The following is a 22,884-nucleotide window of genomic DNA, read 5'->3' as shown; positions in this document are numbered from 1 at the left end:
TTGGTGGGGGGGGGGGCAAGTAGTGTTGAGGATACAGAAGGACTTGAGACAGATTAGTTGAATGGGCAAGAAAATGGCAAATGAAATACAATGTTGGAAACTGCATGGTCACCCAATTTGGCAGTAGAAATAAATGTGTGGACTATTTTCTAAACGGAGAGAAAATCCAGGAATCTGAGATGCAGAGGGACTTAGGAGTCCTTGTGCAGAACACCCTGAAGGTTAACTTGCAGGTCGAGTCAGTGGTAAGGAAGCCAAATGCCATGTTGGAGTTCATTTCAAGAGGTCTAGAATACAAAAGCAAGGATCTGATGCTGAGGCTTTAAAACACACTGGTGAGGCCTCACCTTGAGTACTCGGAACAGTTTTGGGCCCCTCATCTTAGAAAAGATGTCCTGGCATTGAAGAGGGTCCAGGGGAGGTTAACAAGGATGATTCCAGGAATCAAAGGGTTATCATACAAGGAACGTTTGATGGCTCTGGGTCTGTACTCGCTGGAATTCAGAAGGATGAGGGGGGGATCTCACTGAAATTTTTTGAATGTTGAAAGGCCTAGACAGAGTAGGATGTTTCCCATGGTGGGAGAGTCTAGGACAAGAGGGCACAGCCTCAGGATAGAGGGGCACCCTTTCAAAACACAGATGCGGAGAAATTTCTTTAGCCAAAGGGTGGTGAATTTGTGGAATTTGTTGCCACATGCAACTATGGAGGTCAGGTCGTTGGGTGCATTTAAGGCAGAGTGGCAGGTTATTGATTGGACGTGGTATCAAAGGATTAGCCATGATTGAATGGCGGAGCAGACTCGATGGCCTAATTTTGCTTCTATGTCTTATGGTCTTATAATGAGTTGAATGAACTGATTAACTGCAACAGAAATGGGTGTAGAAGGAATCAAATTGGGCGAAGACCAACCAAACAAAAAAGTAAGGGTTTGGCAGATGTGACCGTTTAACCTTAAAATCATTAATTCTTACACCATGGCAGAAGTAAGCATAGCAACAAGATACAAGGTCTGCATCAACAAGGTCTCTTCCAAGAAGAAATTTTGCAGCTGACAGGAGTTTCAAGCTCTTCTGAAGTATCTACTCTTACCTGATACTGCTTAAGAGTTCCATTGATCAGGAGAGCAGATTGTTTTTCTACCCTCTCTGTTACTGCATGAGCTACTGCATAATATGACTGGGAACCTTTCATTCCTGCTCGCATGCTATATTCATCATCAACATCTTGCTTAGCACACCTAAAAATCAGAAAGAATCAAGCCATTTCAAATTATGAATCATACTAAATATTCAATTATTCAGAACTATTCTCACTCACAATAAGATGCAGCAAATCCCAGAAATGTACAATTGTTAGCTGTAACAATAGTATTATGTTCTTTTACCATTTTCTTACTACTGTTAAGAAGATGCAACTCTCAAAATGCAAGATGGGATTTCACAAATCTACAACTATTTTCTTCTACTAACCTTATTCTAAGGCCATTTCCAAATAATAGTCTGTATGCCAAGAAATCAGTTTGTGAGGTTACAGGGTTCCTATACATCTGTTCTCACATCCCACTAGGATGCAAATCAATGAATGCAAGTAGCACAAATATCACTTAGAGTATTTTATTTCTTGTTTGCTATGCAAAACCTAATTTTTTGAGCTCTGGAAATACACTGATAGACAAGATGTTCAACCAGTTACTAAGATTATTGACTGGACATTTGAAACCATCATGTATGCATCTTAGAAACTTCCAAAAAAAAAGCCTTATTCATAATTCTATCCATCTTTCATCTTCTAAGGCACTTCATCAGGCCTTTGACTCTGGTATTACGGGTTCTGAGGCAACTAACTTAAGGGTACTGCAGGATCCACACACTGTTCCATAGTGGAGGTGGTGGTGGGGGCTGCTGAAATAGGACAATGGGTAATTGTGCAGTGCCTTTGTGTGCTCCAGGTTTATGGCTTCAAAGCTATCTATCTGTACCTTTCTGAATGCTCTATCTGCACATCAAACTGCCATGGAGCAAAGGTTCCCAGGAGTTAGTGTTGTATTTCTTCAAAAAAGGCTTTCAGCACATTCCTGAAGAATGTTACAAAAAAATGTTCTTTTTTTCCAGTATCTTGAGCAACTTCACCTGATAACCTCCTTCCATGACAGAGACCAGTATAGGTTAGCCTTTGAACATACACAAACAAATATCTACTGCATTCTGCACTTCCATAGCTAAGGTTGGAGTGGAGGTGATGTAGGTCAGACAGGTTCCAATTTATCCTGCAGATAAATTCCACTCCAGTAGGAAGCCAGTTGTAGGCAAGATACCGCAGTGAGAAAAATAGTGTTAAGTACTGGGGGTTATAACTCAGCTGTATTTGTTAGCTGCCCAGACTATTAAAAAAACAATAGCAGGGTTTTGATGATTCATTGAACAAGAATCATCAAACATAAGTTGTTGCACGACTTGCTGAATTACTTCAGCATTTAGCGTGGTATTCAATAAACTAATAACCCACATATTTGTGATTATAAAAGATAGAACAGCAAAAACACAGTTCTACTAGAGTTTCAGAAATGAGAAAAATTATCCATTCAACGCTTACAGTCTTTGATGTCTAAGCCTGTATTTAACTGCCCATCCCTAAATATCTTCAAAAAGGTGGAGAACTGCCTTTGTGAACTGTTGCAGCCCTTGCAGTGTGGATACACCTTCAATGATACTAGTGAGATACTTCCAGGATTGTGACATAGCAACGGTGAAGGGACAGCAACATATACATTTTCAAGTCAGGATGGTGGGGGCTTTCAGGCAGTGGAGTTCCTTGGCTTTGTGGGCCTTGTCCTAGCTGTTAGAAGTTGTAGGTCGTTACAGTGTCATGTAAATAGTCATAGCAAATTGCTACAGTATAGAACAAACTACTACCATTGTGTGCCAGTGGTGGTAAATGGTTCTAGATGGGATGCCTATCGTGGGTTGCTAGTCCTGTTTAGTGTCAAGCTTCTTGTGTACTGTTGAAACTGCAGTCATTTTGGGCATGTGGAGAATAAGCCTTGCAGATGGTGGATGTGCTTTGGGGAGCAAGGAGGCAAGTTACTTGTTACAGGATTCCTAGCCTTTACTCTTATACATAATGTTCTATGTCTACATGATTACTTCTGTTCGTTGTTACAAATACACTCAGAAATAATCAGACTAAAGCATTAAAATCTTTACAGATGCACGTATCAGATGTTCAAAAGTCCGCCACCATGTGCTGCTCATGTTAAGATGATTTTCCTTTATTACATTAGGTACAGAAAGAGAAAGGTTAAAAATATCTAAGGTTAAATTTAGCTTTCTCTTATTTATTGTTTTTTTTTGACTTCTTCAATTGTTCTTACAAATTGCTTGCAAATTAGAACTTTTTGTTAATATCAAATTACAGTAAATCTAGTGTATGTGACAAAGCAAATGGAACTTTGTTTCTAACAACATGTAAAATAATAAGCAGGAAATGCAAATCATATACTTACATTGATACTATATATTTACAAGTCAATAAAATGTGCAGTCAGCTAACTGGACAACACGGGACACCAAAAGTGCTCCACTGCAATTTCTTAAAATCCTATATTGTAAACCAAAACATTTTAAAATACATACTCAATTATCTGCTTAGCAAAAATGTCAGATACATCTTCAATGTTTGAAACAATAATCTTCTTTTCTTCAGTATCAGGTGCAACTGGTGTTTCTTCATCTTCCTCCTTAACATAAAGCAAATTTTGTATTTAGGCTAAAGATTGCATTGATATCATACTTGATAGAACATGCAAAATGAGGGGAAAGGTAATGAAATAAATTAAAGCAGCATAAAATGTTTGTCAGCCAATACGAACACTTTTGCAGCATGATCAACCTTAAAGTTGCAAATGAGGAAACATATTCTTGCAACATAGTATATGATTTATGAATCTAGAGATCTAAGTAGTAGACTTCCCTTCCTCCAAAGCGTATTTTAGACTTCCCAGATAAAACATGTTGCAATAATATCCAAAATAAAACAATTTTTCAGAGTCACAAATAAACTGCTGTCAGAACTTACCAGGTCGAAAGGAATTGTCGACATTCCGTGTTGAAACCTTACATCAAGTATTTGGTCCTGATGCAGGGTTGAGGTGAAAAGTCGGCAACTCCTTTCCTCCCAGCAGATTTTTAGTTGCTCCAGATCTGTTGTCCATCATCGCAAGATCAAAAAGACCAAACATATACACCGCACACTAGTATATACAATAAAATTTATGAAAGAATCTAGCTTCCCCAATTTGAGCAACAGACATATTTGCACCACCCCGTTCTGGATTCTGAAGTAATCTTTTCCCCTGCAGGGTGTTCTGCTACACTCCTCCATTTCCATCAATACCGAGCCCCCTTCTCACTTCTTGCAATATGTGCCATTTTAACAGCCCTATTCGATTGTCCAGGGACCTAAATAGTCCTTTCAAAAGAGGCCTCCTTCTTAATATACTGCATGGTGCTCAAACGTATACTCATGACCTTTTGGAAATTATTTCGGAATGAGTGATTACTTTGTAAAACAACTCAATGAATCCCTGCTTTCAGTTACCTATCACCTTAGTTCCCAGCCCACTTCCACTGACTGCTGTCTTTTTGCTTCCTTCACCATCACAGTAAAACTCAATGTAAACTCATGGAAAGTTGGTCATTTGACCAGGCATAATACAGGCAGCTGGGCTCAACAGACCAATAAGTTTCATACAACTCCAGCTTCTATTTCACATTTGCAGCATTCACTTTTATTTGCCGCCCCCACTGGTATTTTCAAAATTTAATTTTCCTAAATATTCACTGCCTATACCACACACTATCACCCAGCACCAGTAACGTTAATGATTCATTCCCTTGCATTTACCCCCCCAATGATTTTGTTTTCTTCACTCCCTCCCCACACACACTTTTGTCTCCAATGTTAAACTTATTTTAACCCCCTAGTTCTGATGAACTATCAACTTCCTGAAAAGTTAACTAATTCTCAATAATACTAATCAGTAGTAGAAATCAGCAACTTGTGCTGATTTCCAGCACTTCGTTTCTATTAAAATGAAAATATTGTTCCCTCTCCACAAATAATTATCAATACTACAAATCAGTCAGAACAACTGAAAGCACCACATTTCCAACTAGTGTAACAAATTAGGATCTGGTCAACTTGTAAATTTAAACAATAATCCAAATACCTTCAAAAATAGTACTGACATTTTCTATCAACGCACAAAACTGAGCCAGAGAAACTTGTACAACTGTAACCCTGTCAGAAAGGTAGTAAGTGGGGAGCACTGTTTTGCCACAACATACAGTGACTTCTGGTATTTTTGTCAAGCACATCAAGGTCAATCAAATGTAGGTAAGGCTTAGTCATTTTGCTCCCAAAGTCAAGGGTAACAACACTAACATAAGCAGGAGGCAGCAGTGATAAGTCATTTGGCCTAGTAAGCCTGCTCTGGCATTCAACAAGATATGGCTGGTGTTCAATCTCAGATACCATTCTCAGAACTATGACAAAATTCTCAATTCCTATAATATCCACACATCTATCACTCAGTTTTGCTGGCCAAAAATGCCACAGCCTTACATGATAGAGAATTCTAATAACTCCATGAGCAACAACATTTCTCAGTTCTATGCCGAACAATCTATTTTGATACAACAACTCTTAAGTTCTAAACTCCCAAGTATCTATCTTGTCAAACCTCTAGGAATTTTGAATATGGTTCCTTCTCAATCTTCTAAATCCTAGCCTAACCAAACTTCTCATGAGACAGGACTGCCAATCCAGGAACCTGTCTGGCGAAGCTATGTAGCACTTGTTTAACAACTAGTATATTTTTTTATCTGGAAAGGAAAGTGAAGTTGTACACCAATATAACACTTCTGGGATTCATAAACTGCATTTGGACATGGTGTTCAAATCTGACTTTTGAACATATTTCCATACTCTGACCCTACTTGTAACTTGCCTTTGTTTCTGCTTTCTATTTATTTGCTTATGCATTCCAGGATCAACTTGCCTGGTTTTTTTTTAAATAATTAATCTCTCCTATTCATTCACTTGCACTAGACCTTTAACTCACCAGCATTTCTAAGAAGATTTCTGTACTAAGACAGATAAAAATTCCTCTGCTGTTTTTACACAAATAAGGAAGATCTTGGTCTGCTTTGTGATTTTTAGTTTTCTTGCTTCTCCATTTTCCCTTCATTGATTTCTTGGGCATGATTACATTACCTATTACACACAGTTCTAACATCCTTATTTTCACTACATCCTACATTACGACTGCTATTAAGACTACGAAAATAAACTCCCATTAATATTTTCTGGCCCTTGCTGCTTTTTAAGTTCCATCCAAAATTCCTTGCTTGATCCTCCCTCATCAGCAGTGCTCCGCAACTGCCGTTTCATTTTTTTGTCCTTCCTATATGTCAAATACACCGGAATATTTCAGTTACCAATTTTAGTTACCTTGCAACAAGGTTCCTATAATGGCAATTGATCATGTCCATTTATAACTGTGCCAATATTGCTGATGCAGACTGCATTTAAATATAGTGCTTCCAAATTAGGCCGTATAATTTTTTTTCCATTTACTGACTCCAATTGTAGCTTGCTTTAGTTTCTATCATCTATTTACATTTCTAACTTTTACTTTCTGCTTTGTTTCTCACCCACCTGATTTTCTATTCACACTATTAAGCTACGATTAACTTCCTTCCAAAACTTTTGTATGCACCCCAGGACCCCACAGATGTTGCTCTCTGCTCTGTATAAGCATCATCTACCCCAGAAATAGTCTCAGAAATCTAAAGTTCTTTCCTCCTGAATTGCCAGCAACACAGTTATATGCTTTAGCCTACCATTGTTCTTGTTAGCACGCAACTCTGGGATTAAAAGTGAATAACAATCACTTACTAGACAATCAAGAGGCAACAGGGCTCCATTCTCCAATATAAAAAAATGTAGTAAGGCAAGAGCAGTGAAACAGAAGAAAAAAAGCTCTAATACGCCACAAAAATAACAAACCTCCTCTTCGTATTCTGAACCACTTTCTTCTTCACTGTCTGATCGTGGGGCTACTTCATACCTAAAAAGGAGGAAAAAGAAAAACATATACCAAGACAACACGCCAATGGTTGAAAGATTTAACATAATGTGATGATATTATAAAATCAAAGTACATTGCGCAAAAATGTTTTTTAAAAAACTGAAGATGTGTTATTTAATCAAAGTGTTTTTCCACAGATTAGATTTCAATAAAGAAACGTTCTTGTTAACAAAACCACTACACACATACAGTATTTCCTAAGAGAAAAATAATTTTTGTGCTAATCCACTTCACAATAACCAGGTAATCAATTTAAATATTAAAAAAACAGAAAGTGCCACAAGTGCTTAGCAGAACATGACAAGTAGCATCAAAGGAGAGAGAAAATTGGTTAACATTTCAAGTCAATGAAAAGCCCAAAATGTTAACTGTTCCTCTCTCCAAAGGTGCCGCCCAACCTCCATTTTTTTTTACAATTATATATACTGTATAATATTTCAGATTCTCAGCATTTGCATTTTTTAGGGTGTTTGAATTGGTTCAAAGCATACAATTTATGATCTTAGTCTCCCTGGAAACCCTGGATATGAGCACATAAATAATTAATATTCCAATTTTTCTAACAAGGCCATTGTCTGATTATTTATTATAGGGAATTTATTTGAAATAGCCAAATCTAGGTAATTGTACGTAAAGCACTACACACAAAATGGAACTCAGCAGGTTAAGCAGCATCTATGGGATTAAATACAGTCGGCCTTCCGTATCCGCAAGTTCCACATCCACGGATTCAACCAACCGCAGATCGGGAAAACCCAGAAGTTCTCTCTCCAGCCCTTGTTGTTTGAGCATTTTTCTCCTCGTGTCTCGTTCAATTGTGAAGAAGCAATTACCATTAATTTATATGGGAAAAATTTTTGAGCGTTCCCAGACCCAAAAAAAACCTACCAAATAACACATAAAACCTAAAATAACGCTAACATATAGTAAAAGCAAGAATGATATGCTACAAGCAGAACCAATAGTAACATCGGCAGCTTTCAAGATTCTTTTTCTCTGCGTGTAAGTACAGCAGTACGAATGGTGGACGCAGGCAAGTTCAATGTACGCACAATGCCTTTGTTTCGTTCACCACGATCGAAATGCTTAATTACATCCAGTTTTATGCTAAGCGTTACACCCTTACGAGTACTCTTAGGTTTTTCTGTTACCTTAGGACACATCTTGCTAATGGATGCACAAAATAAATTGAGATAAAGCACTCACGCTGTTCGGGGTGCGCGCAGCCTCTATAATGGCTCGCTGCAAAACAAACACTGAACGCTATTTAGCTCTCTTAGGCTTTTATACAAGGGACTTGAGCATCCGCGAATTTTGGTATCTGCGGGGGGGGGTGGGTGGGGGGGGCGGAACCAATCCCCTGCGGATACGGAGGGCTGACTGTAATTAGTCAACATTTCAGGCTGAGACCCTTCTTCAGGACAAGTCAATTGACCCGTCTTTACATACATAATTGTATGTAAAAACATTTCAATTTGATGACAATTGTAACTTTGTTTAAATTTCAGACTATGACCAGAACAATCCATGGTGAAATACTCAATTTAACCAAAAATTTTCAATGATTGTTAGAAAATATTAGTACGGAATATCTGATAGACAACCAATTGTCATTTTGCATCATAAAAAGTTTATCACTGGTGGTCTTTATCAAGCTCTACTTGATGACCAGTCCCCGAAAAAAATCAATGGGGTAAGCACAGCAGTAAATGACTACCTTGCCTAGCCTACTGAATTTCAGTCAATTGCACTGGCATTTCATCACACTCATTCCCCACCTTCCTCCAGATCTACACATCTTTAATGGCGTTTATAGACACTTTTCTGAACCATTCCATGATTGGTTAGCACCAGATCTAACTTTGTCAAGCACACGCTGATTTTATCGATGTTTTCCATCTTCCGGTAATTCCCTCTACTTCTCTCTTCTTCAACTCCCCACTCTGGCTCCCCTCTTACCTCTTCTCCTGATCTGCCCATCTCCTCCCTCTGGTGCCCCTTCTCCTTCCCTTTCTCCCATGGTGCACTATACTTTCCTATCAGACTTTTTTTCAACTCTTTACCTTTTCCACTTATCTCCTCCCAGCTTCCAACTTCATCCCCCTCCCCACCCACCCAGCTTTACCCATCAACTTCTAACTTGTACTCCTTCCCCAACCGCACCTTCTTATTCTACCCTCTTCTCCCTTCCCTTTTCAGTCCTGAAACCTCATGAAGGGCCTCAACTCATAACCATGAATGTTTATTCATTTCCATAGATGATGCCCATCTGGAGTTCCTCCAGCTTTTTGTGTGTGTTGCTCTAGACTTCCGGCATCTGCAGAATTTCTTCCATTTACAATTAGATGTTTTCCATGTTACAGGTGCAAGTTGTTAAATAATATTAAATATAACATCATGTCACAGGTTGACTAAATCATTCATGCTCAACACTGAACTGATCCCACAACCCAAGAACTCACTTTCAAGAACTCTATAACCCATGTTCTCAGTATTCATTGTTTTATTTTTTATTTGCACAGTTTGCACATTGGTTGTCAGTCTGTGTGCAGTTTTTCATTGACTATTATATTTCTTCATTCTACTGAGAATGCTCACAAAAAAATTAATTGCAGGGTAGTACATGGTGTCATACACGTACTTTGATAATAAATTTACTTTGAACTTTAAAATATATATATTGAATTTTGCATGAATATAATAATCTTGATCAATATATTTTAACTGATTGCTCATTTAAAAAAAATGGATGCCAATTTTAAAAAACTGAATGCAAATTAACTAATTACATATCAAGTAATCATTCTGAAACTACAATGAGATAAAGATGTGTCATTTAGCCATTTTTAAGCCACAATCATTCCTTAAACTGCATCCTATTTATTCAAGAATTTTAAAATATAATGAAATGCTGTAACAACTTCATTTCTTTAATTATTGCAATGCACTACCTTACCTGAGAATTTTAAAATTTATAACATTTAATATCCTTCACAAATATGTATTTTTTTCCTTTTAAAACTCATTCTATGATAACAAAGTACTAATTTTATTTGTCAGCTTACTCCATATGAATGCTAAGCTGAATGGATCATAACTTAATCGCATCTTAAATAAAGATGACATTAATTGTTTGCATTTTTCTAAGTTAACTTCTATATTAAAGGATCGTAATTATAGTGTCTGTTATTTTCCAGAATAACAAAGCTTCAATGCATTTTGTTTAGTTAGTCAACAACATTGGGATGGTAAGAATGAAAGAAGCACCCCAGCATCTTTAATACTAAATGTAAATATAACTTACTTACCCAGGATTCATTTCTAACCAAGCATCCAACTGGACAGCTTTTGGAGCCTCAGGTCCTTGCAAAACTTTGCCAGTTTCAACATGGATAACTTTGACTGGCAAATCACTCATCTGGCTGCTTTCATCCAAAAGCTTGAACAAATGTACATCATGTTTATTTGTACACAAAATTTATAAGACCACACACATCAAGCTGATGCCATCAAAAGAAAATTCCATATACAGTACTGTGCAAAGGTCTTAGGCACATATATTTAGCTAGGATGCCTAAGACTTTTGCACAGTACTGTATATTGGTTAAAATAGGAAGGTGGTTGGAAAACAAGAAATAATAGTACTCAGCTTTGTATTAGCTCAGAAGTATTAAGTGTTATTTGGTAACTGTAAAGTCTGCAAAAGTAACACACACACACACACATGACTTTTGCACATACTTTCATCATTAAAAAAAAAATTAGTCTGGTGGGAAGTTAAGCATACAAAATCTAAAGAAATGCATTAAATATCAATAAACATAAAACCTCACAACAAATAAGAACCTTTGGGCTGGTGCTCACATCTTATACAAATTGGCACAGTGAAAATGATCTCAAAGCATGGACCAGGGCCCCAATTTTCAATTCTCCACATCTCATGCAGAACACATTAAGTCATTAACTTGTTCAGGGCACAAGATGTTTAAAATATCTGAAATCAGAAATTTTAGATATTTTGTGCAGAGTGGCAGATGGAATAAATAAGCTAGGAATCATATGAAGTCTAAGGTGAATCCACTTCAGCAAGTCTTTGGCAGTACCATTTCTATATGTTTTGCAGCTTACTGTGAGTTTTCAGAACCAACAACCAATCTCCTCACCCATGCACCCAAAACTTAAAAGAATTTTTGGCTTTACAGGGAATTACATACTAGTTTTCCCTAAATCCTTTACTAAACAATCTACAATGGTCCACTACAAGCATGGGGAGATGAGAGAAGTCAAAGAAATCATATGCTTCCCAATTCTCCCAAAGTAACTCATTATATTATGAAATGCCCCAATTATTCAAATTCCAAATGCTTGTTTCAGGCAGGAAAATTATTTTGTGTATGCCATCTAGGTCCATACCCCATCCTGAATCATTTGTTGACATTAAGGTGGCAACATTTCATTTACTGAGCTAAGCATTTCCATTTCTTTTTCCTTACTTCAAGAAAATTTCTACTGGGTACCCAAATTAACTATCACTTTATAACCGTACTTACTCTGGTAGATAGAAAAAATCATTTGTAATGCATGAAAGAATAACTCACTTCACCATCAGGAGCAAGGCTAGAACTCATTCCTTCGGCAGGTTCCTCAGTTTTCTGTTAATTTTAAAGAGCATGGAAATATTGTTGTTAACCTTAAGATAAGCTTTTTAAGTATGAACACCAATTATCTACCTCAATGAGAAAATTAAGGAAACATAAGCGAGCTCCTCAAAGAACACACCACATCTTCAGATAGTTCTAATGAACCTTTTCCATTCAATTGAGAGAACAAATGTACCTCCAATTAAATGTTTCATTCAAAAGACAGCCCAGATTGTGCTAAAATCTCTGGAAGGTGGTCTGAAACTGCTAAGTTCAACAGAAAGGTACGAATGTCATTAACATGTCAAAGTTGACAGCACTGTGATACTGGTTGAAAGTCCCCACCTTCTGAAATGTTGGAAGAATTCATTTGTGATAGTTCATAATTATTTTCCCATATCAATTAGTTAACAATATGTATTACATACTTATGTCCAATTTAAGCAAAAATACTGAAATACTATTAATTCCATCTGATCAATACAAGTTCAATTGAATTGCTTTAGAAAAAGCAGGAAGGAATAGTCTAGAAGGGGAAATACTTGAAGGGCAAATACACCATCAACAATCAATACACTTAAGTAAGAAAAAGTCAAAATTAACCTACATGTCCCAGAAATCATTTCCTATCCATTCGTACCCAAAGCAAGACAGGAAAAAAAAGTTTAAAGTAATTCATACTAGGCCACCACAAAATCAAAACACATCTAGATTCTGAAAACATTAATAAACACAACTCAAACCTTCTTTTTCTTCTTCTTCTTCTTTTCCTTAGCAGCTTGGGCAGCTTTATGTTCATAGACCAGTTTAGTAAGGCTTGCTACGTATTCATCTGTTTGTTGAAGCAGATATGCCAAACGTTTATCCTTTTTCTGATCAATTAGTTTACGATAACCTTCTTCATCTTCTGCCTGGTTTCATAAAATTAAAAAGGAATTTTAATTGGCAAAGTTTAGATTTTATTTAAGGAATAGAAGTGGGTGACCCTCTAGCCCTGGTTGCTGCACTTCCTTTAAACTCAGCCAGTTCTGTTCATTAAAACCTCAAAACCTATTGGGTTCACTAGAAAAAGTATTATTAAAACAGCATCCTGAAAATCCACTAGTCCCACACAAAGTCTTGAGCACGCTGGATTAATGGAGTTTTATTTGTTAGATATGGTCTAACCAAAAGTCCATTGCCACAAATTGTTTATTTAAAATTCTATCAATATAGAAAAGTAAAATTGTTTTGCTTACATTTTGACTTTATAATTTGCTGCCATTACTTTATAATAGATATACCTCATCCTCAGACGATTCTGCTCCTCTAATACACAAGAACTGTTCTCCAAGAGACGTAGAACCTTAATTCTTCCTACCAAACTCCACCAGCCTATTCTTATAATTGGAAAATAAATTTGAAGATCCATTCTGAATGATCATTAATACCTTCCAGTGTGTCTAATTTTATTATATGTTCACTCTGGTATCAGTCTTAAATTCTGAAATTGACCAACTCCATCAGACCAAATTGTTTGCAAATAGTGAACAGTGTGGACTCAGAGCAGATTTTAACAGAAACAAATTTCCCAGCTTTATATGAATAAATTAGCTGATTTTGTTTTTGTACCCAAGATGCAAACCATTCACCTACAGGTTTTGCAGGGACAAGCATCTGGGAAGTTATTGGGAAGACTTAAAATTTCAAATATGCTGGGCAAGGTCTTGCTGGCTCAGAGTCTCTTTCTTCTCAACCCCACAAGAGGCACTGAATGTGGATGGGGGGAGAGGGAAGCAAACTCTGTAGCCTAAAGCATTCTAGACTCCAGTAGAGTGATCCAAGTTGTGACAAGGTTTTTGGTGGCAGTGAGGGAGCCTACCACTACAATTATCTTGTCAGCTGGCAAAAATTTCACCCTCAGCTCAGCTCCTTGGCCTACTCTAAAATGACAATGATATTTAGGTATAAAAAAAATCACTTCGAGATGCAGAATCCATTAAAGTTAAGAACACTACATCTTAAACAGCAGCTAAGGAACAAATCCCTACAAAACAGTAAAGGACAAAACTTTCCTTTTTGCCTTTTAAACGGAATTCCTATAACCCTCTTTAATTAAGATTCTTTAGCAGGTGGAGCAGATAGATTCAACCTTTTGAATCTGCAAATCTCAGCCTTCCATGGCTGAAAGTGCACAGGGGTAAAACAATTCAATAAGATTGATCAAATACAGTGCTCGCCCAAGTTCCATGAAAATTATTACATTCATGGTATGGAACATGACATAGTGAATACGACCCAGGCCTTCAGGGGTAAAACTCTCTCCACCCATTGAGCACATCTACACAGAGCATTGTCGCAGGTATGTAGCATCAATTATCAGGGACCCACATCACCCAGGTCATGCTCTCTTCTTACTGCTACCATCAGGAAGGTACAGGAGCCTCAGAACTTACACCACCAGCTTCAGCAACGGTTACTATCCCTCAACTATCAGGCTCTCGATCCAGAGGGGGTAACTTCACTTGCTCCATCATTGAAATGTTCCCACAACCTATGGACTCACTTTCATGAACTCTTCATTTATTGCTTATTTATTATTCTTTCTTTCTTTTGGTACTTACACAGTTTGTCATCTTTTGCACACTCATTGAACACCCAGATGGCGCAGTCATTCATTAGTTCTATTATGGTTATTATTGTTATAGATTTATTGAGTATGCACATAAGAAAATTAATCACAGGGTTGAATATGGTGACATATACTTACTTTGATAATTAATAAATTTAATTTGACAAATTTCCTTAATACCTACATTAAACTAATTGGTCTATTACTAGACTTGCCATTTCTCACTTTAATGTACATATTATATGTAAATACCTATACCTTATATCAGTAAGTTCAGTATTTTGACTTTAAATTTGCCTAATAATTATGCAAAGGTTCTCAAATCATTAATATTTATAAGTACAGATGCAAGAGGCAGAGAGTCATGAGATATCAAATAGTAAACATTTTAAGTGACTATCAGAAACTCAGGAATGCACATTTATAGTGAAAATATACTTAGACTAATACTGAGTACTTCAATACAAATGAACATAAATAGCATGGAATACAATCCTCCTCATTAACACTTGTTTCTCCAAATTTATCTGAATAAGTATAATAGTTGAACAGACATTATTTGCCTATATCTTTACAGTTTAAAATCCACATTAATCCATATTGACTTGACATTTGTTTTAATGAAGGATTCCATTTGCTGTTTGCAGTTTTTTTTAAGTTTGAATTGAAAAAACCAACGAGATTCTTATGCAAATAATACAAATCTCTCAGCCCAAAAATTAAAAGATCAATGAAAATAAATCAAAACTTTGTCTGGTACCAAAAAAGAAAGCAGCAAACTGTCTCCAATGCAGAATTATGAAAAAAAACACCAACAAATACATCTCCAACAGGATTCAAGCTAAATTAGGCAGTGTAAAAACAGGAAGTTGGCTCACAGCCACTGAACAAGCAGCATCCAAATTAAAATACAATCATATAACTCCATACACGCAGATCGAAATTTGCAACAGATTTTACGAATACATCTTCTAATCAAATATTTCATTCTCTACTTTTAAAGGAAGTCATGAATACTAGTAAAGGCACATTTGAAAGAGAAAAGACCAACAATTCAGAACTGCTGCCAGTCATTCCTCATGAAAGACTCTGGTTCCTTGTAGTACTTTCATTCTGGTAACCATCATGTCACTTTCTACACATTTATTTCGAACTTGTATTAAGGGCAAAAAAAAAGGCACTTCATTATCAAAAACCTTCGACAGTAAAGTAGTACAACTAACAAGCATCCAATATGTATTCCAAATTACCATTAGTCTCCTCATTCTTTCTTTCTCAATCCTCTCAGTTTCCTTCTTCTGCTCACGTTCAGTATTGGCATGCCAAGTACCAATTGCCCTGGAAAGCTTCTGAATTTTCCCTGTAACTGAACGATGATATTCCTTGAAGTCTTTTGCATGCTGCAATATGCTGTTGAGATATTCCTAAAACAAGTATCATAAAAAAAAGTCAGAAGATTGAGGCAAATGTCAATTGCATCTCAACTAAAATACAAGACTAGCTGCAAAATCCGAGTGGCACCAAATTAAAAATGATCTGCTAATGCAAGCTTCATGCTTCAGAGTAAAAGGAAATTTTGTCAATATCCCCTACTCTTTCAATAATGAACTGGAGATTCCAGGTTCAATTCCCGTCACAATCTGTAATGAGTTTGTATGTTCCTGACCGCAAGTGGTTTCTCTGGTTTCCTCCAACATTCTAAAGACATGAAGTTAGGGTTAGAGAGCTATGGATACGCTATGTTGGCACCAGAAGCATGGCAACACTTGCGGGCTGCCACACAAACTTTACTAATTTGATTTGATGCAAAACAAGGCATTTCAATGTACGTTTTAAATGTACAGTTCCAGGAAAATGTTTCCAAACCCTTTACATCTACCTGGTTTTCTGAATTACTCATAAAATGTGGCTTAATCTTCATTTAACTCACAATAACTGACAAACACAATATGTCTAATTATACTTTTCATGTCTTTATTGAACACATTATTTAATTATTCACAGTCCAGGCTGGAAAAGGTCTGTGAACCCTTGCATTTAATAACTGGTAGAACCTCCTTTAGCAGCAATAACTTCCAAACTTTTCCTGTAGCTACTGATCAGACTTGCACAACGGTGAGGACAAATTTTACACCATTCCTCCATACAAAATTGTTTCAGTTCATCAATATTTCTGGGATACCTTGCATAAGCAGCCATCTTCAGGTCATGCCACAGCATCTTAATTGGATTAAGGTCTGTACTCTGACTTGGCCATTCCAAAACACAAATTTTCTTCTTTTTAAACCACTCTGTTGTTGATTTACTCTTGTGTTTCAGATCATGATCTTGTTGTATCATCCAACTTCTATTAAACTTCAGACAACGAACCGCCACCCTGACATTCTCCTGCAAAATGTCTTTTGAATTCATTGTTCCCTCAACAATCGCAAGCTGTCCAGGCCCTGAGGCCACAAAGCAGCTCCAAACCATGATGCTCCTTCCACCATGTTTCACAGCTGGGATGAAGTTTTGGGGTTGGTGTGCATTTTCCCTCCAAACATATCGGTGTGCATTTCTGCCAAAAAGTTCAACTTCTGTCTCATCTGTCCACAGAACATTGTCCCTGAAGTATTGTGGAACATCCAGGTGGTCTTTTGCAAACTTGAGACATGCAGCAATGTGCTTTTTTTTTTGGGGAGCAGTAGTTTTCTCCAAGATGTCCTTCCATGAAAACCACTCTTGTTCAGTGTTTTTCTTAAAGTGGACACCTGAACAGAGTCTTTAGCAAGTTCTAGAGATTTTGACAGGTTTTTGGCTGTTGCCCTTGGGTTCTTTTTCATCACTTTCAGCATTGGACATTGTGCTCTTGTATGACCTTTGCAGGACTCCCACATCCAGGGAGAGTAGCAGCAGCAGCACTGAATTTCCGCCATTTGTAGACAATTTCTCTTTCTGTGGACTGATGAACACTCAGGTCTTTAGAAATGCTTTTGTAGGCTTTTTAAATGCATCTCTACAATTCTTCTAAGGTTCTTTAAAAGTTGTTTTGATTTAGGCATAGTGCACATAAACAGATCTTTCTTGAGAAGAGCAGGCTCTGTCAGCAATCTGACTGTGTGTCTTTTTCATATGGCAGGGCACCTCTACAACCCACACGTCCAATCTCATCTCATTGATTGGAACACCTGACTCCAAATAGCTTTTCTAGAAGGAATTACTCCAGAGGTTCACAAACTTATTTTGAATCTAGACTGATTGTTTAAGTGATGTACTCAGTATTGACGAGAAGTAGTACAATTGCTTGTGTATTATTAGCTTAGGGATATTGTGCTCATCTATTATTGTGACTTAGATGAAGATCAGACCACATTTTTTGAGTAATTAGTGCAGAAAACCAGGTAATTGCAAACGGCTCACAAACTTTTTCCTGCAACTGTATACGTGACAAATAAAGGCAATCCTTAAATAAAGAGCAAGTTTTTCTGCCATTCAAGCTACTCTGGCATTTAGTACAGTCATGGCTATTTAACTAGCATCTCCACCAACTCTTGGGATCCTGGCCTCCTGACTCCTTAAAGCGATACTGAGAAACTCTGGTCTATGCATCACGACCACGGAAACTTTATATAATTATCAGATGATTCACTTTTTCTGCCAAACTATTTGCTTACTGCCCCATCTGTGGGAACTACAAGCTCCCCCATATTGATCACATCAGTTACTTTAAAATGCACAATAATGAAATGCATTCAAAGTCATCCTTGACCTGAGAGAATGCTTAAGAAAACCAATGATATTCCTGAAATTTCACTGTGTTGAAATTTATATGACTTGGTTTCCTGGTATTAAGAATAATTAATTTAACAGATTCAGTACTGGATTATTAAATGGAATATTCATCTTTAGTTGGCAAATTTATTATGCACAGCAAATTAATATTACAAAAAAAAAGAAAGGCACAAAGAGATAAAGCATTGCCCAAGTTATCATCTAAATACCGTGGTAAAGCCCAATGCTAACATCAGATCTATTTCAGTAACTTAAATTATTTATTCCTGCAACCTTTCACGTAGAGTTGCACGTCAAACATATTCTGATATTTCTTGATGCATCTTGCATAGACTATAACTACAATTATACGAATTCTTACATCCTGCAAATATTCACGTAAATAAAATTTACAAAGCAGACACATTACATATCATTGCTGTGGTTCACCAAACACAAATTTTATGGGTTTGTGTCAGAGTAGTTATTAATAAATCACAGCAACGCTACTCTGCAAATTTTCTCTTCAATGCAAATCTAGCAGCATAGATCCCACTGAAGTTACTCCACAACGTTTTAATTTTACATAAATGAATCCAAATTGCACAGCTTTAAAAATTATTTGCATACCTGATGTTTTTGCCTGCGCTTGCGTTCTTGTTCAATCTTTTGCTGCTTCTCCAATTTCTCTGTGATACGAGCCTCTCTTAATGACTGCCTTTTACTTCGTTTATAGGCTTTCACATTCAGTGCTGTCTCCAGAGTTGTATCACGGCGCATGCAAGCAACTACTTCTTGCCTTAGCTGCAGTTTAAAAATGGTAAACAAGTTAAAAATGTTTTCATTGCAAAATTATTAAAGTCCAGTTACAGTTTCATTTACACCTTCTGCAGTTCCAGCATTCAGTCAATAGAAAAATACGAAATGGTTCAAGTTTTTGACATGAAATTGAACAAGAATACAAATATACTTGAATAACAATAATAAAGATATAGGTGAACAATTACTTTTAAAAAAATCCCAATTTTGAAAATAACGATAAATTCTATCTGGAGAGGAAAAAAAATATATAGATGGCTCCCTTAACTTTACAAACTGTGAAATAGCACACAAGAGGAAAAGTTCATGAATATAAACAAATACAGAAAGTGAAGGAGCCAACAAAAAAAAAAAATCATCAGCCAAAAATGTTAATTTGATTCGCTTTGGCACAGATCTTGTCCGGAATGAATTTCTAATTTCTAACACTCGCTGTTTTGTTTGTTTTTATTCATCACTAATTTAGGCTGGGTGAGATTGGGTCCAATTCTAGACACAACTTTTCAGGAAGGACGTCTAGCTCTTACTGGGGTTGAAGAAGAGAATTATTAGAATGATACAAGGGATGTGGGAACTTAATTACAAGGACATATTAGAGCATATGGAGCAATACATGCAGTAATACAGAGCCAAGTAATCCCTCAAATGATGGATTAGATTGGAACCCTGGAAGTAAGTGTGTACACATACAAAAAAAAACTAATGGGATCAAAGGCTTTAAATGTTGGGACCCAGCAGATGAGTGCCGAAGATAATTCAGCCTTTCTTTATAAAGATGTTCATGTCTACTGAATTTATCACTCATATTCATTTCTTCATGAGTTCAACAATATCAAAGAACCAGACCAGCCACTTCAACTCAGTCCATGTCAAATAACAGCTGACAGTACTCGATTCCATGAAAATTATGGGATCAATGTGCATCCTGGCTGTAGAACTGAAGACATTTGCTTCACAACTAGCATTCTCTCTATTCAATCTCTAGTGACTATGATAGTGCTAGCATCTGCAAGCAAAAGGCAGAAGTGTGACATACTCTCCTTTTGACTGGATGAGTGCAGCTTTTAATACTCAAGAAGTGCATCACCATCCGGATTATTTTCCTGACTGATTTGCGTCCAAGTCACCACCCGTAATATTCATTTTCTTTTCCCCAATGGTGCACAGCGGTTACTTTCTTTCTTAATCCTACAAAAATTGTACCATTAATTCCTCACTGGGCTATCTCAACAGCATCCTCATAATCTCCAACCTCTACCAAAATGGCCAAGGCCTTCAGGTGAACGGGAACACCATCATTTGCTTACTCTGCAAGTTGTTCACCATCCTTATTTAAAAATACGTTACTGTTTCTTCATTATCACTGGGTTTAAGTTCCAGAACTTGCTTCCCACCAATACTGTCAAAGCACTTTCATAAAAAAGCACCACAGAAGTTAAAGGTTCAGATCACAATCAACTTCAAGAGTAGAGATGTGCAATTAATGTTGAGTTGCTTGTGATGTCCATATCCCAAATAATTAAAACATTAAGAAACCAGAAATATGGCTTTTAAGAAACATGTATTTTTGTTTATGAAGGGTATTAAGAAGTATTGGATTAATAGCTATATGGACAGGAAAGGAATGGAGGGTTATGGGCTGAGATGAGTTATTAATTTCAAACTTTCTGCATTATCACTCAAAGAGTTGAACTACACATGCATGTAACTAAGGACAGCTGTATAACTCATCTCTTTCTACCTTAGGCCATGAACTTATTAATCACCCCTGCTGTGGACCACTTTCTGGAGGTCCAAGACACCAACTTCTACAAAGAAGAGATCCGTATGCTCCACGACCGCTGGACTAAGTGCGTAAATGTATATGTTGAAAAATAATTGTGCTAGGTTTTCTAAAATTGACTCCTTCTACGTTAGGCCACAAACTTATCAATCACCCCTCATATAGTCTGCCACGTTGGTGGAAATGCAGCCACCTGTAATTCATGTGACTTCAGTAGATCTCTTCTGAAGAATATGAAAGAAACAATGAATTTTCAAGACAATCTGGTGTTGATTTATTTGTATGATTTAATTATTAACAGTAGCTTTCATTTTATTTGTCCAGATTTATTTGAAGAAAAAAAAACAAGACATAGGTAAATGTGGAGGATTATATGATTGAAATCGCTGTGCAGTTAAAGAAATCAGGCGTCATCAGTTGAATAAAATTCCCTTCTGGTTCATCATTCTATAATCCTAACATATACCAACCTGTCTTTGGAAGTTGAGCAGGCGAAGAGCTTTTAATTCAACAGTAGCTTTATTGCGCAAATCCGGTGGTAAAGAACCAGGTAAGTTTTCAAGCTCTTGAATACGATGTGCAATTCGAGCCTGAAGTCTTTGAGACAGAAATATATCATTGTAATAGCATGCAATTTAAGAGGAAACAGCTCATATTTTCATGATCAAAATCAAAGATTATTTTGAAAAATTATATTCTTGAAGTTATTGTTAATATGATTCAACTGTATAGAATGACTTAATACACAAGCATGCAAACAGGGGTTCAGTCTGAGCTAATGTTTATGCACCAGCTGACTCGTTTCCTATTATATCCACCTTATTATGACTTCCCAGTACATCTTATTACTCCCCTTGGGACTCCCCACTGAACACTCATTTTGTCTGAACCTGAAAACATCAATTTATTTTTAATCATTTTTTATTCTTCAATCTCTCAATGCTGCTTTTGGAGGTTCCCATTTGCTTCAAAGGACGACAACCATACCAGTGTCCAAGAGCAGAGTGAGCTGTCTCAATGACTATCGTTCAGTTGCACTTACGTCTACTGTGAAGTGCTTTGAGAGGTTGGTCATAGCCAGAATCAAATCCTGCCTAAGGACCTGGACCTGCTGCAGTTTGCCTATCAGAACAATAGGCAGATGCAATCTCCCTAGTTCTCCACTTGGCCTTGGATCATCTGGACAATGGTAGTACCTACATCAGGCTATTGTTTATTGATTATAGCTCAGCATTCAACACAATGATACCCCTCAGTTCTAATCAACAAGCTCAAAAATCTCTGCACTTCTTTCTGCAACTAGATCCTTGACTTCCCCACCTGGATAACTCTGTTTGGATCAGAAATAAAATCTTCTCCTCGCTGACCATCAATACTTGCCTAAAGGATGCGTGCTTAGACCACTGCTCTACTCTCTCTACACTCATGACTGTGTGGCTAGGCACAGCTCAAATGCCATTTATAAATTTGCCAATGGCAACTATTGTTGGCAGAATTTCAGATGGTGAGGAAGAGGCATACAGCAGAGAGACTGATTAGCTAGTTGAGCGGTGTTGCAACTACAATCTTGTACTCAACATCATGGACCAAGAAATTGATTGTGGACTTCAGGAAGGGGAAGTCAAGGGTACACACTCAAGTCCTCAGAGGGATCAGCAGTGTAAGGAGTGAGCAGCTTTAAGTTCTTGGATGTCAACATCCCTGAATATCTAACCTGGGTTCAACACATTGATGGAATTATAAAGAAGGCATATATTTCATCAGGAGTTTCAGGACTCTTGGCATGTTTCTACAGGTGTACCATGGAGAACATTTTAACTGGTTGCATCACTGTCTGGTATGGAGGGGACACTGCAAAGGATCGGAAAAAAGCTGCAGAAAGCTTTAAACTCAGCTAGCTCAATCATAAGCATTAGCATCCTCAGCATCGAGGACACCTTCAAAAGTCTATGCCTCAAGATGGCAGCCCCCATCACCCTCTTCTAAATGCTATCTTCAAGTAGGAAGTACGTGAGCCTGAGGACACACTCAATGTTTCAGAAGCAGCTTCTTCCCCTCTGCTATCAGATTTCTGAATGGACAATGAACACTACCTCACTATTTATGTATGCTCTCTTTTTACTACTTA

General features: G+C 37.1%; 1 protein-coding gene across 4 annotated transcripts in view; it reads right to left on the bottom strand.

Moving 5' to 3' along the window:
• smarca2 (SWI/SNF related, matrix associated, actin dependent regulator of chromatin, subfamily a, member 2) overlaps positions 1-22,884 on the bottom strand; it is a 130,514-nt gene that overhangs the window by 64,542 nt on the left and 43,088 nt on the right. For all 4 annotated transcript variants that reach the window (XM_063068972.1, XM_063068975.1, XM_063068974.1 and 1 more), the window contains exons 7-15: positions 21,227-21,353; positions 18,785-18,958; positions 15,655-15,828; positions 12,537-12,704; positions 11,752-11,805; positions 10,462-10,592; positions 7,072-7,132; positions 3,636-3,739; positions 1,093-1,240 (exon numbers count right to left, since the gene is read on the bottom strand). In XM_063068972.1, the coding sequence (XP_062925042.1) occupies positions 1,093-1,240; positions 3,636-3,739; positions 7,072-7,132; positions 10,462-10,592; positions 11,752-11,805; positions 12,537-12,704; positions 15,655-15,828; positions 18,785-18,958; positions 21,227-21,353 (1,141 nt within the window). The remainder of the gene's footprint in view (positions 1-1,092; positions 1,241-3,635; positions 3,740-7,071; positions 7,133-10,461; positions 10,593-11,751; positions 11,806-12,536; positions 12,705-15,654; positions 15,829-18,784; positions 18,959-21,226; positions 21,354-22,884) is intronic.

The sequence above is a fragment of the Mobula hypostoma genome, chromosome 16, assembly GCF_963921235.1.
Source record: "Mobula hypostoma chromosome 16, sMobHyp1.1, whole genome shotgun sequence".
NCBI classification, from domain to species: Eukaryota; Metazoa; Chordata; class Chondrichthyes; order Myliobatiformes; family Myliobatidae; genus Mobula; species Mobula hypostoma.
This window is presented reverse-complemented; position numbering and strand designations above follow the sequence as displayed.